The 18,388-nt window shown below is 40.2% G+C and overlaps 1 protein-coding gene across 3 annotated transcripts in view; it reads right to left on the bottom strand.

The window, feature by feature from the left end:
• Positions 1-13,519, bottom strand: part of AFAP1 (actin filament associated protein 1) — a 128,100-nt gene extending 114,581 nt beyond the window's left edge. For all 3 annotated transcript variants that reach the window (XM_063457736.1, XM_063457738.1, XM_063457737.1), the window contains exon 1: positions 13,382-13,519. In XM_063457736.1, coding sequence (XP_063313806.1) covers positions 13,382-13,400 — 19 coding nt within the window. In that variant the 5' untranslated portion in view covers positions 13,401-13,519. The remainder of the gene's footprint in view (positions 1-13,381) is intronic.
• Positions 13,520-18,388: the final 4,869 nt, after the last annotated feature.

Genomic DNA, 18,388 nt, shown 5'->3' with positions numbered 1-18,388 from the left:
AATGTATTTTGAAAATGTTACTTTCATGTGGACAGGTAATCCTTTCAAAAGTGGATGTCAAAATCTGAAGAAATAAAAATTAGGAGCAGACACTCCCAAAGAAAGCGATTTTAAACCGTGTGGTAAACCATGCTGGGTCTCTGGTTAACAAAGCTATGCCTAATGAAAGCGTTCGAAACGCAGACTAAACAAAATCGGAATGAGATGAACCGATGTTTGTGGCTCATAGTAAGGGGTACCAGATCAGGGAATGCTGGGTCTGCAAGTTTAGCATTGTCTCCGCTGGTAGAGTGACACTAACCACAGACAGGTCACGCATGATGGACTGCATATCCCATGATGCTCTGCCAGACTGTAAAGCAGAACACTGTGTGTCTGTGGGTGGTCTGTTAGGAACAGAGTGAAATCATGTTTATTTTTATACACAACCATAATTAATGTAATGCTCTGGGTTGTGTCGCTGCCACTTTGCTTATAATTCTATGTTTGTGGATCTATTGTATCCTGAGAAGAGCATTAAAGATGTGGCTTGTTAGATTTTTTTACTTTTATTTCTTTAAAGTTGTGGTGAGCCAATTTTACGTATTCATTGGTATATTCACTAAATGCTGAATTGTGGCATGCTTAAAAGGCAACTTACTAAATGCTTAAACATTTACAGACAAAGTAGAGATCTCCTGTTTCCGCTCACCAAAACTCTCTGTTTAATGAACACAATAGGTTCTTTAAAGAGTCATTCCAACCTCCATGATTTGAAGTGTTCATGGTGGTAGGAGTCTGGATGTGCAGCGTTTCTGCTTGAAACAGTCACAGATATAATCACATTTGTGCCGTGGAGAGTGACAACCCCAGCACATTTGACTTTGGCTGCGCAGAACTGGTCCGGACTGCCCAACATCGATTCTCCATAGCCAATATTATATTTCATTTAAATCCTGTTCCCACTTACTCTGTGTGTGTGTGTAGCACTCGGAGCCGATGAAATGGCCAATTGAAAGACTTATCAAGGAGATAACTTTGACTGGAACGCATAAGGGCCATGCTGACATCGAGGGAGTTGTGGAAGGCTGCGCTGAGAGTTTTGCCTGGCACAGGATTACAGGTAAGTAAAAAAAAAAAAAATGTATTGCAGCTTATATTGCTAAATTTAAAAGGTTGCCACAAGCGAGCAACTTAGGGCGCACCAGCCCGGGGGGCACAATGTCCAGGTGACCAGCGGGTGGGGAGCGCACAGCACTCCTCTCCTGCAAGTCACTTCAACACTTCATGTAGAGTGGCCATGCTCTGCCAGCACCTCCTTCCAGCTTAGATTCGGCTTTGGTTCATTCCACAAGCTGAATGTCTGAGTCTGTATGTCTGTGTATGACAGTGTCTGTATTTTACGGTTTCTGTTTGTCACTGTATGACTGTGTAGGACAGTGTCTGATTCACTTTGTCTGTATGTCAGTGTCTAGATGACAGTGTCTGTGTGTCTCTGAATGTCTGTGTCTATATGACAGTGTACCTGTATGCGCAGATTGTATGACTGTGTGCCTGTATTTGTTTGATCGTGTGCCTTTTAGGACTGTGTATCTGTATATCTTTGTGACGGTGTGCCTGAATAATTATGTCTTTGCACCTGTATGGTTGGTTGTGTCTTTGTGTGTAGCGGGGAGCTGATCTCCCATAGCCTATTTCCGCTGGTAATCCTAGAATGGCTCAGGAACAAGTAGTAAATTCAATAGAGTAGCAGGCACAATCAGTAAGACAATCCAAGAATATCCCATCACCTCTCCCAATAACTGGACGACACACAGTATCAGGAGCAGAACTGATCTTTTATTTCACATACCCCGCTTTTATGCAGTTCACCCCTACAAGGGAGACACCCACAATAATTAATACAGTAGCCAATCAAATAGACGTTACCTCCCACACATCTCCTCCCCTCAGCTTAACAGATAACACAATTAAAATGTACACATTTTTCCCCAATTCTTAATGTACCCCAAATATTCTAGGTACACCCCTAAATATGGTATCCCCCTGATAGCCCTGATCTGAGTGATCAACATATTCAAAAATCACCCAGATCGAACCAGGGGTTCGGAAGTTATGTGGAAGTAAACTTTTGACCCACCGCACAGGCAGCAGTAGCCGAAATTAGTTCCATACAGTTTGGCCTGGCGGTCGATCTCCTTTCGTGCATTAAAAGTCCCGAAAATATATGCTATCCAGTGCTGGGCTGGCATTCGGGTGAATCCCCTTGTTCTTGGGATTCATCCTACCGAACGGCAGGCTGTTCATGAGTTTCAGTCTGTATTTTCTGGAGCCCTGGAGGTCTTAGCGGTGTTCGCGTAGTCGAGTGTCCGATTTGAGTTCCAGATACTCGACGACCAAACACCGCTGTTCGTGTGTTAAGATGGCCGCCGCCACGTGTTCGGTTGCCGAAATGGCGGCCACCCAGGGACTTAAACAATGCGTTCGTGCTTTTTCAAATGAGAGTGCAATGAAACGAACAGGGAGGTTAATTACAGCCGCGCTTCACATCAGGGTGGTCTGGTTGTTTGGTACTTTGTTTTGGATGGTGAATGAAGCAGTTCAATTAAGTTTTATATGACTTTTTACCAAACAACCTGACAAATGCTTTAACTGTATTACAAATCCACATGAAAGTCTTTAGCAATAAATCCACACGAAAGTTTCTGGGGTCACCTAACAAATAAACAGGGAATATGCTGAACAGCCAGAGAGTCTCTGCTACATTGTGCATGAATGTCTTTTCGCTTGTATATCTATGAGGAAAGATACACACAAAGGGACTGAGTGGTAGGAGACACAGAAAGTGGATGGGGGAAGATAAAGAGTCATACAAAAGAGCTGGGGTAGAGAAAGGGACACACAACGGGGCTGGTGTGAATGTAATATATATATATATATATACATAAAGGGGCTGAGAGAAGTAAGAGATACACAAGGGAGTGTAAGACACAAAAAGGGGGATAAGATACACAAAAAGGGGGATAAGATACACAAAAAGGGGGATAAGATACACAAAAGGGGATAAGATACACAAAAGGGGATAAGATACACAAAAGGGGGTGAAAGACACGCAAATGGGCAAAAGGGGGTAAGACATCCAACAGAGTAGATAAGAAACCCGGAAGGGGCTAAGGAAGTTAAGGTTTTTACAAGACACAAAGGTATAGGTGCACTGTTTTTTTTTTTGGGGGGGGGCGGAGGGAGTTTGCAAAATTCATCTTCACCTTTGTAGACAAAAATCCTTGCACCGGCCCCGACTACAGCCAACTCATTAGCCCAAGCAGCACAGAGGGGATGTGCTGCTGGGGATCTCGTTAAACCATAGACTGTAAGTTTGTTTGAGCAGGTCCTGCTTTATCTCTAAATATTCCCATTCGTTAATTATTCATCAATTCACTTGATTATCTTAATTCTACAATGGTTTAGTATTTGAAACAGAGCAGCACCACATCAATGTAACTCCAGCTAGGATTCTGCATTCTCACAGTGCAGGGAACTGCCATGTACCCCCAATACAAGAAGCTGTGAACTGGTGAACTGTAAATTAAAATAAGCAATCACCCAGAATGTTCTCTTGTTTTTCAGTGTCAGCTCAGTTTTCAGAACTTTGCCCAAAAATAACTCAAATGAATTGACATGAAAGAGCATATATTCATCAGCTGTGCACGATTCCTTTCCCACGCCTTTTAATGATGGGTATTTTAATAGTTACATATGAATCTATGACCTGACTATTTTTAGAATAAATTATATGACAGCCATATACTAAGGAACCCAATGAGTTCAAAGTACTCCTGAACATGTCTTTACATTCCCCATATTGCGGCTTCAATTAGTCTCTTCAGTTACCATAAGACAAAACATATACTAGATGAAGCGGAGCAATGCTCTTTGTTTAAAGACTTTTACATAGTAAATATTAATTATTTCCCCACTCAGGTCCACTCTACTAGTGATGCAATCTCACCACTTCCTTGCATTAAGAACAAAGGGGGGGAAAAAGGTAGGTTAGGGATATTAAATATTAAATTCTTGCATTCCAAAACAGGGTAAAAGAAAAGTCCATGATTATATATAATGTTTAAACATTATAATTCAGTTTGCCATTAAATATGCAATTGACAAAATCTTGTAGCAGTTTGGATGATTTGAGGTGGAGCGCTGAGGAAGGCTCCTGGCAGGGAGCTGAACTGTAGGTCACCCAGATAAGATCCCCAGTCTGTATGACCACTCTGCCACTTCCTGCTGTCAATGGCAAAGCATGTTTGTAAACTCTGCTGTGCCCTATGACTCCAGTGAAATGTTAGTATACTCTAAACTTTGCTGATCATCTAATTTACAAAATCTATAGTGACAGGAGCTCTACTAGGAGTGACTTGTGTCCCCTCCTTCTGATTCAGGGTAGCCAAAGCAGTTGTGGTCAAACATCATTGCACAGCGGTATAATATCCAAATAGTCCAGTATTATCATGTGCCAAGAGAATATCTCATGACACAGTTACTAAAAATATTGTTGTATTAATGGAATTATATAATCAGTAGGTTTGTGTGAGCTTCAAATAAAATAAATAATCAAAGCTTTATCTTATATATTGTTGTGATTAAATTGCCAACATTTTAATTTGAGCTGTAAAATGGGTTCACACAAGAACAGAACAAGATGTAGATGCATATATATATATATATATATATATAATAAATACACAAGATCCAGCGCACTCTCCTATCTACTAAACAGCAACTTCAATGTCGACAGACTTTATTAGTCTGTAAAAGTTTTTTTTTTAAAAACACCTAATCTAGGTTTCCTATATATATATATATATATATATATATATATATCATACACACACACACACACACACACACACACACACACTGAGTGAATGAATTGCTTGTTTGCATCAGTGTATTCACAAGTCGCACGTGCCACAGTCTTTGGATGTCAAAACAGAGGGCATGGTCATGACACGTCTGTCAAGCAGAGTGACAGTAAAAATGACATTTTAGTTAATGGATGTGCGGCATGGAGATTTCCAAAAGCCCATCACTGTTTCTTTGCATAGCTTCTAAAATGTAGACTAATGTAGCCTCCTCTCATTTAAAATGGTTACAACAATCTCTCAATCTTTGAGGCTCTAGCTGCAGGACCGGGAAATATGACCAGGCAAGCTGCCTTGAAAATGGAGGGTGTTTTAAAAATATTCTGTCACACAAATCTCAAATATTACTTGTTTTAAAGCTGCACTTGACAGGTCTGTTTTACCTGTGATATATGGTCTACTCACTAAACAGCGAGCTGTGACTCAGGCCCAAATAGCAGAGCTGGACAAATATACACCAAGTGATATTTTCTAATCTTTTGTTTTGATCTAAAAGGAAGGTTCTCATCAGCACACGCCGCTGTTTAGAGAGTAGAGACCTTAATCTACACACAGTGGCATTGGGCGACGTGTGGGACTAGAACTAGCCTGCATGTTTTTATTGCAATTACACAAAAAAGGGGAAAATACATTGTATTATTAGTTCTGTTATACTGTGATACATTTTATCCTGTAGTGCCTCCTGACAGCTGTACCAACACTTTTATTAATGTATTAATACATTAATAAATAGTATCTTTTTTAAAAAGCAAATATTATTTTAAAAATACCGCTAAATATCTGGTTTTGCTGGTAAATCCTTTGAATCTCATTTTGTTCACATGTCGTTCAGGAATTGGATCTGTCAGACAGTCCTGGTCCTTCTATGCCTTATATGGGATCATTACTTAGCATGTGTGTTCGTCACACCACAGTCAACAATATCCCATTTAAGTAAATGTCACTGTTTCACAGAACCATTGGAAGAAAAAAAAAATGCTTGTGGGATCTGACAAATACTGTAAAAAAAATGTGTAGCTCTCACTACAAGACATCACAGTGCTTCTTCCATTGTTTGAATAGGACACCTGTGATTGGCTGAGACATATATGGATGTCATTGGAGAACAATCAGACCTCATGGATTTTCTGCAATAATTACTGACCGACTTATCAAACCATAAAATACAACGATATAGATTTTAAAGTTATTGTATTTCACGGTTTGACATATCATTTCAGTCATTCCTGCAGCACATCGCCTGGTTCTGATTGGTCTCCGTCGACAACTTTAGAAATTATTTACTCTTAATTTTCATAGCTAAGTTAGTACATATTTCCCATGAAGTCTATTTAAGGATCTGTTTATTAGGTGAGCTGCGTATGTCAATTTTTTCTTTTTTTTTTTTAAATCCCTTGCTAAATCAGCTGGTTTTCCTTTGTACAAACAGGTCTTAATATTTGGAAAAGAATGCAAGTTTTTTTAGACTTTTCAAGACGAATTAGCACTTTGATAAAATGTGTGGGTTGCAACCGCCCAGCTGTCTGACAGCCTGGTGGGTGCTGTTGATTGAAAAGCATCGCTTCTCCTTACAGCAATATAATTTCCATGCATGGGTCCTTTGCCCCTGTGTTTCTCTATTAGAAGTATTCTATTAGGCTGGGATATCACTGATTATTATTATTATTTATAAAGCACCAACACATTCCGCAGTGCAGTGTATTTGTAACCAGACAAGTTGGACAAACAGACACAGAGGGATTGAGGGACCTGCTCAATGAGCTTACATGCTAGAAGGAGTGGGGTATAGTGACACATAAGGTAAGGGTAGGGTAGAAAAGTAGACTGCTAGGCACTCATGTGGAGCAGTGTCCCTGGATTAGAGGTAAGAAATCTCTTTATTTCAGTGAAAAAATAAGAAGTGGGACATTATTCCAAAGTAGGTGTACAATGTTCCAATGTTATGCCTAAATGTCTGTATGTGTTTACCTATAATGTTGAAGTACTCCTTTAATGTACATCTTTACCTGGGTGCCTTAAAGGGTTATTCCAATGATTTGAAGTGGTAATAGTGCCTGGAGTCTATATGTGCAGTGTTTTGCTTTTAAAACGCTGCGTGTACAGAGTCTGACTCCACCTTTGGCAGTGTCATAGGGCATCATTAGCCAGCCAGGAACGAGAGTTTCAGCCTGACGAATGTCAGTTCTTGCATATTACTCTGCATAGAATTGCATTCATTCGTTGATAGTGGTCATGCTGGAGGGATTTCCCCGATTTGGCAATTTGGGCCTAAAATTTGACATTTTCTGGTCAGTTCTGTTACTATTGGGGTCTTTGCGTATTTTGCAACGCCCTAAAGAAAACACATTCAATGATGTGCCTCAGCCCAGGACAGAAGTAAACAGAGGACATACTTCTCTAAAAGGCTCTCCTCTGTGGGCCCATATTTCAGTTGTGATCCATCCAGGAGTCCACCTCACTACTGTACTCTCGTACTGTGAGATAGAACAACACCACGGGGTGCTCCACAGAACCACTCACACAATGAGTCAAACATAGCCATTTCCCCATAGCCTGAATTGACAGCAGAAGCTCTGATTAGCTTATCATTTAAGTTTTGGGTGCAGTAGCTCTTTAATTTTAACCCTGCATCCGGTAAACATGTTTTTCCATTGCAGGGTTAAGCACACCACTAGTGGCTGTCTTCCTGACACCCACTAGATACGTTTCCCATGTGAGAACTGAGTCAGACTCAGGTTTCAATTAACTACTGCTCTAAGAGAGCATTTGATTGGTGCTGCGCAGTGATATGCTGTACATGCGCACTGGCCTCCCAATAGGGATGCATTCTATTGGCTAAGATTATCAAGCGGGTGAAGCAGCCATGGCAAGCCCAACACAGTGAGGCTGCAAAGTTAGTAATAATCACCTTTCAAATCCTGATGAGGGAGTCACTATAGCAGTAGAGATAGATGTTTGTATTCCTAAAGCTACAGTGTTTCTTTAAGATTATTGTGCACAATATGCAACCTGGTAACACCCGTCCAGCTGCAGAGTGACGGGGTAAGACAGGAAAGCCTCACTCAATAGGGCATACATATTTGAGTGTCACCATGTAATGCTCAGTGACATACAAATATTAAACATTAGACAACATTAATGTTCTGCCTACTAAAGGTAGACTACAGATGTTGGTGAACTACACTTTCCATGATACACCTCCAGCCGTTCGGGTGCTGTGTTTAACCATCATTGTTCTCCTCCTCACCCCAGTGGTTGCCTAATAATTCTGTACGAATGTGCTGTACTGTGAACATTACTTAACGATGACCTTCATCACATAATGAAGGTAGAAAAAAAAAGACTGCTTAGGTTTTTTTTATTTTAAGAAATGTATTTTGAAAGCCATCCTGTGTAGATCCAATGACACCCAGTTTGTGGATTAAGATGTTTATCATGTCGTGCAGACAGCATTCCTAACACACACCCCTTTTTGTTCCGTTCTGCCAGTGCTGGGGATTCCAATTTTGGTACTACAAATTTAATCTCGTGTTCCCTGCCAACGAGATCATCATATTTCTGAAACCCAATAGGTTCTAGTACCCAATAGGTTCCATGTAATAGATGGATGTGGAGATTGCCGTTTTAATATTTAAACAATACACATCTTTTTATACACAAACAGCAAATCGTAGTAAATTGAAAACCGAATGGCAAATTTAGGCAAAAACAGCCACGTTTTGACTACAGGTACAGCCAAATTGGAGATTTATTTTTCCAGATCAGCTACTTTTTGTCAGAATTTTGCCAAATCATTTTTTTAATTCACTGCAATTCATTGTTTAGAAAATAAACCCCACAGATTTATACACAGTTGTACCATAAAGTACTATAGACAATGTATATGACTCACAGCACACAATGAACACTTAGCAAATGGCAGGCTTGGTATTGTAAATGCAAATCAGCTCCTTTAAGACCAGAATTCTTGCCATTTGTAACTCCATCACACTATACATTCGGATTTATTATTATTTAAAATGCACAATAGGGGAATTGTATTCAACGATTAGCTAGCAGATAAGCCTTTTACATGCTTGGTAGGTATGAACACTTGCCATTGTATTTCTCACCCTTCTCATATTTAAAAAGTGTTTAAAAATACACCCCAAACACAATTATCATCTACCCTCCTTGTGTCAGTTCAGTTATAGTACAAGGAGCAGTACACCCCATCCTTTATGCAGGATATTGCAAAAATGGATGCAGCTACATGTCCAGCTATATAAGAACTTGTACAGCACGTTTACACGTGTAGCGAAGGCCTACAAGTCCCAGTTGATTGGTACTTTTTTGTAACAGAGTCTGTGCTGCTTGTGGTTGCTTTATTTGTGAAAAGACATGAATAAAGCTACTTACCAGGAATGGATAGCTTAGTGCAGCAGTAGGTAACCTTCGGCACTCCAGATGTTTAGGACTACACCTTCCATGATGCTTTGCCAGCATTATGGCTGTAAGAACATTAAAGTGATGTAATCCACACTTGGAGTGGCAAAGGTTGCCTATCACTGGTTTAAGATAGGGAATTATGGGGCATGCATGGTGCTTCTGACAACACTGGAATGGCCAGGATTGGCTTGAAAATCTCAAAAAATGGCTCCTTCAGAAGCTGCACATTTACAGCAAAAAATGGTAATCTCGGATGTCTTTCTTAAATAATAAAAAAAAAATAATGCAATAAAATGTGGTGTCATTCTGAGTCTCTCCAGCCTTGAGGGTTGTGTGATCTGTGCTCCACTCTTTACGGGTCATTGTAAAATAGTATGATACATTTCATGCCCCTTGTGACCCTCTAAATATATTACATAGGGGTGATCCAAAGAGACACAATTAGCTAAATCCTGCCAAATGTTACAGAATCTGCAATCCCATCTGGATGCGCAGGAAGCATCTATGGAGTGCAAATTCATGCAATTCGCTAAAAATCATACTGTCCAAAAAAAAAAAAAACTAAAGAAAGACAAAGTAATGAAGAAAGACTAAATGCATAGTTTTGCTAGTGATGACTGAGGTAGGCCTTTACCCTCAGAACAATAAAGGGTGGATGCAGGAGCCTATCACATAATTATCTCCCATGAGAGGACATATGACCCTGTTAAAATGACTAATAGACAAGTCTAATGTGCCTTCTGGTGCATATTAGAAACTCATGATTCTGATTTAAAATGAAAAGCAACCTAAAAATTACCTTTTTCTTGGTTTAAATAAATATGCATCTGATTTTGTTTCTTATTGTTATCCTTCTGGCATTTGGAATAAAAATAAAAAGAATTTCCTCATCAACTCCGAAAATGATTTGATAATAACCAGGGATATGGTGGCCATTAAACTATTTTCACTACCCAGTACGAGGAGATGCAGTAGTTTAGTTATTACAGTGTCCACTTAAAGAGATCACTTTGTTCTAGCGTTAACCATATGTATACAGAGTTAGTCATGATTTCTTACTTAACCCCTTCAATTCTCAAACTGAGTAGAGACATTTTATTTTCAGAGGCTGACAATGCATTCGCCTTGTCTATGTGTCTTGTCAGTGAGTATGTGTCTTGTCGGTGAATGTGAGTGTCTGTCTGTCAGTGAGTCTGTGTTGGTTAAACAGTGTGTGTGACACTGATGGTGTATGTGTCAGTGAGTGTTTGTCAGTGTATGCATCAGTAAAGACGTGTGTCTGTCAAGCAAAGAGAGTGTTGGTTTTTAACAGGAAATGAAATTTAGAAGGGGGGGGGAGGGGATGCCTGAGCAGCACAAAACCAGAATATACCACTGTATATACTAGTTATGATTACCAGCTAGTAGAGGGAAAAAAGGTAATCTGCCAGAAGCCACTAGTCACTGATGAAATGTCTGTGTGTGTGCTGAAAAGGTAGCCTCACCTCCTGCTTTCAAACAGTACAGGAAGTTTCAATGGATCATATTACTCCTACAGTCAGGAAGCAGGCAGGGAGGGAGGAGGAGTAAATGGACTCTATGATTTCACTGTTCACATTGCAGAGATTGATAAAGATTGATATAGCAGTTTTTAATACCTTTATTTTAGAAATCTAAAATTTTACAGATATCTTTTATGCATTCCGTTGCCATTTTTAGTGAGCTGTACTACTAGTAATGCCTTCAGAGTCCAAATACATACAAGCAAGGTATTAGACAATTTTTATGTATCTATTTTTGTCGCATATACTGAATGTGAGGGGAAAAAAATGCATACAAGCTAACAAACTCATGCAAAAGTGTTCATATTGATTTAAAAAGGTATAGTGAGGACAATACTATCCTGCATTAACATGTACGTGGGCGCACCTATATGTACACAGTATTCATTAATTAAGCACAGCTAAACTAAAGCACAGAAATAAAGAAAATCAGGAATACAAAAACAAGAACATATTCTTCTACAGTTCTGGAATTATACCGGACACACTTCCGGTGAAGTTTAACGTTTACACACAGCTTTAGAATAAATCTGCATTTAATACTTCCTCACAGAGTCCTGCTGGCCTCCTTTAAAAGAGATGAGGATCTCTAGTCATCGTTTTCATGGTCCAAAACTAAGAAATTACATCAGCGCTTCAGAAGAGCAATAGTAACAAGCTAAGCTCTAGACTGCAAAATACAAATCAAGCACTTCATTAAATCAAGATCTACTTCACAGTCCTTCGAAAGAGAACGGATTTCACACAGCAAATTAAATCACATATCAATTCAAAGGCTGTTACGAGTCCAGCTAGAGTAATCGCAAATCCATTTAACTTGAGCCACTGGTTTCTAGTTCTAAGATAGAACGCATCCATTTGCTGTTGGTTGTTGGTTTTTTTCTGGTTTTGAAATGAAGACAATTCCCCAAAGAGGGTAAAAAATGTTTTTACAAAAATGAAAATACATTCTACTAAAACCAAAAGTATATCAAACAATCAGATTGGCTGAATGTATCCTCAGTCACAGATTACAGGAAATAAAATAACTGGGTGATGTGAGGAGCTGACTCAGATCACTGGAAAGCCAGAATAATTTAAAGTCAAGTAGAACTGTGTAAACGGTGTATTGTTGAGCTTGCAATAGGGTCATTTGTTCATGATAACAAGTGTAAATAAAAACAAGATAAAAAAAACTGGTGGGGGTGTAGACAGTGCTAAACAGACCCAAATATTCCAAACTGTGCTACGGTTCGGGAGTGTTTAGTGTTAATGGGCACCTGCATTCAAGATCTTATAACCGCAATATTAATCACGTAAAAATCTAATTTTGAGATGTAAGAATTTCGGCAGCGCCTTGCTCTCTCCTGCCACTACTGTCAGATAAAATAGCTTATTCACTAAACTGTGATTTGCGATGAATAAGAAAATACAACTGCTAAATTATGGCACACACACACACAACAGAATATGATCGATATTCATTTTAGCCATATTTCTAAAGTGATATTTTTGCCCTATATCTTCACATCTAGGTTCCAACTAACCAGAACTCACCATTCAGGCATAAAATTAAGACTGGCAATAAACACATTTTCAAAGCTCATCAGAATCAGGATTTGAGAAACTTTGATTTTGAAACAGTTACTTCAGATTTAGATGGAAACAGATTCTGTAATTGCAGCCCGTGTCCTTGAGTTAAACCAGTTAGTGTAGACCCATTTCATTCCTAAGGTTAGTCAATGAATGGGTTTAGTCAGGAATTGACCAGGGAACTTTATAATTTTAGGTCAAAATTGATGAACTGGACAAATTCTGCAAAACTACAAAGAATATTCACAAAATAAGTGTGACTTGTGAGGAATTCATTGAAAAATTCAAATTATATTGTCCAGTAGACTAGGAGTTCAATCCACCCACACAGCTGGGAAACACTTCATTTCTCCAAACACAGCAATATAATTAGAGAGTATTATTTGGATGTATCCATCCTGGTTAAATATTTTATAAATAAATACAACACAAAACAAACATTCATTTATCAGATCCATGTAACATATTTAACAAACATACTCTATTCTCACATGTCCTATACCAGTGATGGCTAACCTTGGCACACCATATATTTTTGAACTGCATTTCCCATGATACTCAGCCACCATGAAAACCTTCTAAGCATCATGGGAAAATTAGATCATAAACATCTGGGATGTACTTGGATGGATGTGCAATCGGAGAGCTTGTGCTCCATGTAGAAAGTTAAGATACCCTATAAAACGGTAATGCCTATTTTGGGTGGGTAGTGACATCTTGCTGATGCTGGCCAGCAGCTCTCATTACTCCCATCCATCCACAATGAGCTGTTCAGGCACACATCAGCCATGCCTGGATAGTAACAATGTATCACTGCATAGAACGTCTGAGAGTAGGAGCTGGAATGGCTCTGTATGGACATGTTGGATCAGCCCATGCTTCTCTCCCAATAGCACACACTCCATGTACTCCCCAATCCCAGGCTCTGGGGCTTACCTCTGCAGGGTTTCTGCATGGCTGCAGCTCCTCCGGAAGATCCAGGTCTCCCCAGTATAATGGAAGGAGAGGCAGAGTCCCAGGGCTCCAGGACAATGGAGGAGAAACAGCAGCTGCAAGCTCCCCGGCCCAGCAATGCTCCCCACACAGCCCTGACTGGCAGGGGATCCGACCAATGGTGGAGAGGGGCTGGAAACTGGGGTGGGTCCCAAGGAACAAAGGAGGGTGAGTGACAGGCAGTGAGTGGGGGTTAGTACTGTACTATGTGCTCATACCACAAAGCAACACACACAGTAATATTACACACACACACACACACAATGTGCAGACACACAAAGACAATACGCAAGCTCATGGACAAAACACCCCCAATCACATCGATCCACATATATTAAACACAAAGAGCCACATACTCACGCAGACACCTTCATACACAAATACATTGCAGACACACACACGTATACAGAACACACACACATATTTACAAACAGTATATCAGCATATACAGAGAGACACGTACACTGTTATGCCACTGTCACATTTTTGCAGTGCAAATATGTAAGCTGTTTAATATTAAATGCATAAAGAGTCTAAATATCTCCCGTGTGAGCTGTTTGGCCACACAACACACATACACTAGCAAAGAACAAACATGCTACACACACGTTAAACACAGAAAATGTATGCAATAAACCTAAAGGTTCATAAGGGGTTATTTGCTAAATAGTGAACTGTAAAGAATTGAAGCCTAATTAGAACATTGCTGTGTTAAAAACCAAATTGAAGATTTTTTTACACTTTTTTTTCCATTATTTTTTTTCCCTGCATTTCACTATTTAGTAAATAGGCCCCTGATAACATTCAAAGACAGACGTGTGCATACATTGTAACACTGCCTGCCCCATCACTTATCTAGGTTACACCAGTCTATTCACATAATCCAGTTACCATTTAAGTGTGAGCTTTTGTGTTTTACACAGCACATGTCTTCAATGAGTAGATTTTTTTTTTTTTTTTTTGGATTACCAGTGGAGTCAGGAATTCACCCCCTTACTCCTTGTGATTGCATGCCCTTTTTAGTAAGCATTGACCTTCTAAAAAAAAGCAAAGGACACCCTTTGACCTTACTGCCCCAATTCACCTTGGACTAGTTACTTCTTCCATCATGGACTATGATTTAATCAGCGTGAGTACGCTTTTCAAAAATGATTTAACCTTTTGGGATAAACTTTTAGAAATTTTTTTTCCCAGCATATTAACATATCAAGAAATATATATCATATGTGAGAAATATAATTTTAAAAATATATATATTATTTTTTTTTATATATATTTTTCATAATGTTAAATATCATCTTAAAGGTTATTCAAAAGTATGAATTTAATTGGTCAGATACCATGATATACACAATGGGATTTGTAGTTTGCAGCATCTTAGAATGTCAGAGGTTGCCTATTTCTGTAAATCATTTGGTCAATCCTTTCTTTATGTTGTCTGTGACGTCAAATGACAGCTTTATGATTCTTTTTCCGATTACTGACGTGATTCAAAGCTCCTGAAATCTGTTAGTCAAAGTAAATGATGGAGTCATATTCAGAATGTGTACACCTATTGATTACGTTTGTTATTGTGGTCTAAAATTTGAAACACACTTTAGTCAATAACCTTGTATTACTTTTTAGCTCCTCTACTGGTATACTTTTAAAGGAACACTACATAGTGTCAGGAATACAAACGTGTATTCCTGACACTACAGGTTTAAATGAGCCATTTAGGTCCCTGGCCCCTTTACCCCTATTAGAAAGTTGATTTACTCACCTTTTTTTACAGAGCCACGCTGGTCTCCTCACGGCTGGCTCCGCCCCAGCTCCTTGGCTGAGATCATCAAATCAGCATCTCCTCATAGAGATGCGTTGAAACACATGAGGAGCGTAATGTGCCTCCATGCAAAGTTTAGAGATACTTAATGTCAGTGCTGCACAATGTGCAGCACCGACCCAGGAAGCACCTCTAGTGGCCGTCTGAGTGACTGCCACTAGAGGCGTTACTAGGAAGTTTGGAGGTGACCAGTGGCGGATCCAGGGGGGGCAACAGGGCAATTGCCCCACCCGAGGCTCTCCCCTGCCGGCCAAGCGCCAGCCCTGCAATGTGACTTCACGGACTGGAGGGGAGATCAGAGATCTCCCTCACCGGTCCGCAGGCACCGTGCTGACAGCCGGCAGGGGAAGGAGGGAGAGAGGACCCGGGAGCTCAGCCTGCAGCTCCTCCGGGTCCTTCTCTCGCGAGCACGGAGCGTTGCCGTGGTCACCACGGCAACACTCCAGATCTCACGAGAGTGAACTCTAGCCCTGGAGCTACGGGCTAGAGTTCACTCTCACTACTAGGACCACCAGGGATTCCCCACCGGACCAACAGGCATCGAGAAAAATCCCCCCTCCTCCCTCAGTAAAGGTAAGAAGGGAGGGGGACGTAAATGTATTTATTTTATTAAATAAAATTTAAAAATTATTAAAAAGCCTCCTTCCCCCCCATACATACAATGTCCCCCATACACACACTGCCCCAATTACACTGCCCCGCATATACACATTGCCCCACAAACATACACTGCCCCATATACATATTGCCCCACAAACATACACTGCCCCATACACATATTGCCCCACAAACATACACTGCCCCCCATATACACATTGCCCCACAAACATACACTGCCCCCATATACACATTGCCCCACAAACATACACTGCCCCCCCATACACACATTGCCCCACAAACATACATTGCCCCCCAAATACACACTGCCCACAAACATACACTGCCCCCAATGCACACACTGCGCCACATACACTGCCCCATATACACATTGCCCCACAAACATACACTGCCTCCCCATACACACATTGCCCCACAAACATACACTGCCCCCATACACACATACAGTGCCCCCATACACACACTGCCCCACACACACACACATACAGTGCCACCCATACACACAGTGCCCCCCCATACACACATTCATTGCCCTCCCACACACACTGTCACACATACACATACAGTGCCCCACACACACTGCCCACACCTACACACATTCACTGCCCCCCATACACATATTGCCGCCCCACGTACACATGCATTGCCACACACACACATACACTGCCCCCCATACACACAGCCCCAAACACACATACACTGCGCCGCTCACACTGCAGCTCTCTCCCACACATACTGCACCCCTGACATACACTGCTGCCCTCACACACACACTTCACCGCTCACACACTGCACATTTCACACAAACTGCACCCCTCACACATACCACTGCTCCTATGCCCTATATCCCAGCAGACCCCAGATAAGCTGTCAAACTGTTCTTAAACGGTTTGACAACTTACTCTGGGATGGGGTCCTGGCGCAACTGGCACAATAACCACTAAACTGAGCTGTAGTGGTTATTGTGCCTGGATTATTTCTTTAAATAATCTACAAGTGCCCCTCCCGAGATCAGGCTCTGGATCCGCCCCTGAAGGTGACCACAGGAAAGTATAAATTTTAGTATGTTTTGGATAGTAATGTCACTTTAACTATAATTTTCATTTGGTATAGAGCAGATATATGATATGCATTGTGAGTATATACAGCAATTCACTATCACTTTAATTAGTTAAGTTTTGACACTGCATTTTTGCTACATTTATTTTTTTTATCACATTAATTTATTATATATTATTTATTATATATTTTATCACATTAATATATATATTTACGATGCTCTTAAAGCCGATTAAACACACTTTAGTTTATTTGATACTGTGAAGTAGTGGTGGGCTTAAAACAATACGGTGGAACTGAATCCCCATAGTTGTTTGTGAAGATAGGTGGTTTTAAGTAAGTAGTAAGTAGCCTTGTAAAATGTAAAACTGTATATTTATGTGCGTGCTGTTCCTTAATCTGTATTAAGTAGACGCCAGAACAACTACATTAAGCTGTAGTTTTTCTGGTGAATATGGTGTCCCTGTAATACAAGAAGGACTTGATTGACATGGGCAGCAGCAAATCGGAGTGTAATTCACACTAATCTCAGGCAAGCTGGAATTTGCCTCCAGTCCTTGCGCTACCATGGCACTCAGGGCTCCCCATAACACAGCCATGGTGTGATGTCACCCACTGTGTGACATCACCTCCTTGGCCCTGTAGTACATGATCTACCTACTAAAGGGCAATATTTGATTTAAGCTTAAATATAGCAAGGAGTTGATCCAATGTTTGCCTCTGCAGATCTAAGTTTGTAAGTTCTGATTTGTGTTACACCATTAAAAAAAATACCAATTGAAATTCTTTCCTCAATGCAACTAGCTTTCATCTGCAATAATGGAAAAAAATAATTCACTTCCACTGTCTCAATAGTGAACTACAGAATAAAGGTTTACTCCCAGGATCATAACTGCTACAGCCTGCTTTTTGAATTGAGCTGCCTTTTACCTCTTCCAAGCCATGCTATAGTCATGCTATATTTGGTAAATGTTATGTTATCTAGATAAAAGTCCCATGTGGGGACTGACACGGCAATGTCTTTCACACAATATCACAATGTAAGCTTTAATCTTTCTACGTAGAGTCCCGAGAGTGCTCATGACTTAGCAACATATTTACAGAGTTCAAGCGTTAACACAGAGGCAAGAAGTGTAGTGGAGGTCACTAGTTTGAGGTACTGTCTATATTTTATGTATACATACAAACAATGCAGGCACACATACAAAATAAATAAATAACAAAGCCTTTCCACCTCTCCAAAATCTGTTTTTCTAAGCGGTTGAGACCTCTCCCATTTTACTTGGCTATGTCTATTTTGGTTTGTCATAAATATCGAATGGACATATGTTAATGTGGAAAGATTCCATGTTTTTCTGCACGCAGGGAGTTTTCTTATCTACTCACACCTCCAGTTGTGAGCCTCCGAGGTTCCGTGATGTTTAGCATTTTTAACAGTAGCATTGTAATAT

Source organism: Pelobates fuscus, chromosome 6 (genome assembly GCF_036172605.1).
Source record: "Pelobates fuscus isolate aPelFus1 chromosome 6, aPelFus1.pri, whole genome shotgun sequence".
NCBI lineage: Eukaryota > Metazoa > Chordata > Amphibia > Anura > Pelobatidae > Pelobates > Pelobates fuscus.
Note: the sequence above shows the minus strand (reverse complement) of the source record. Positions and strands in the feature narration are given on the sequence as shown.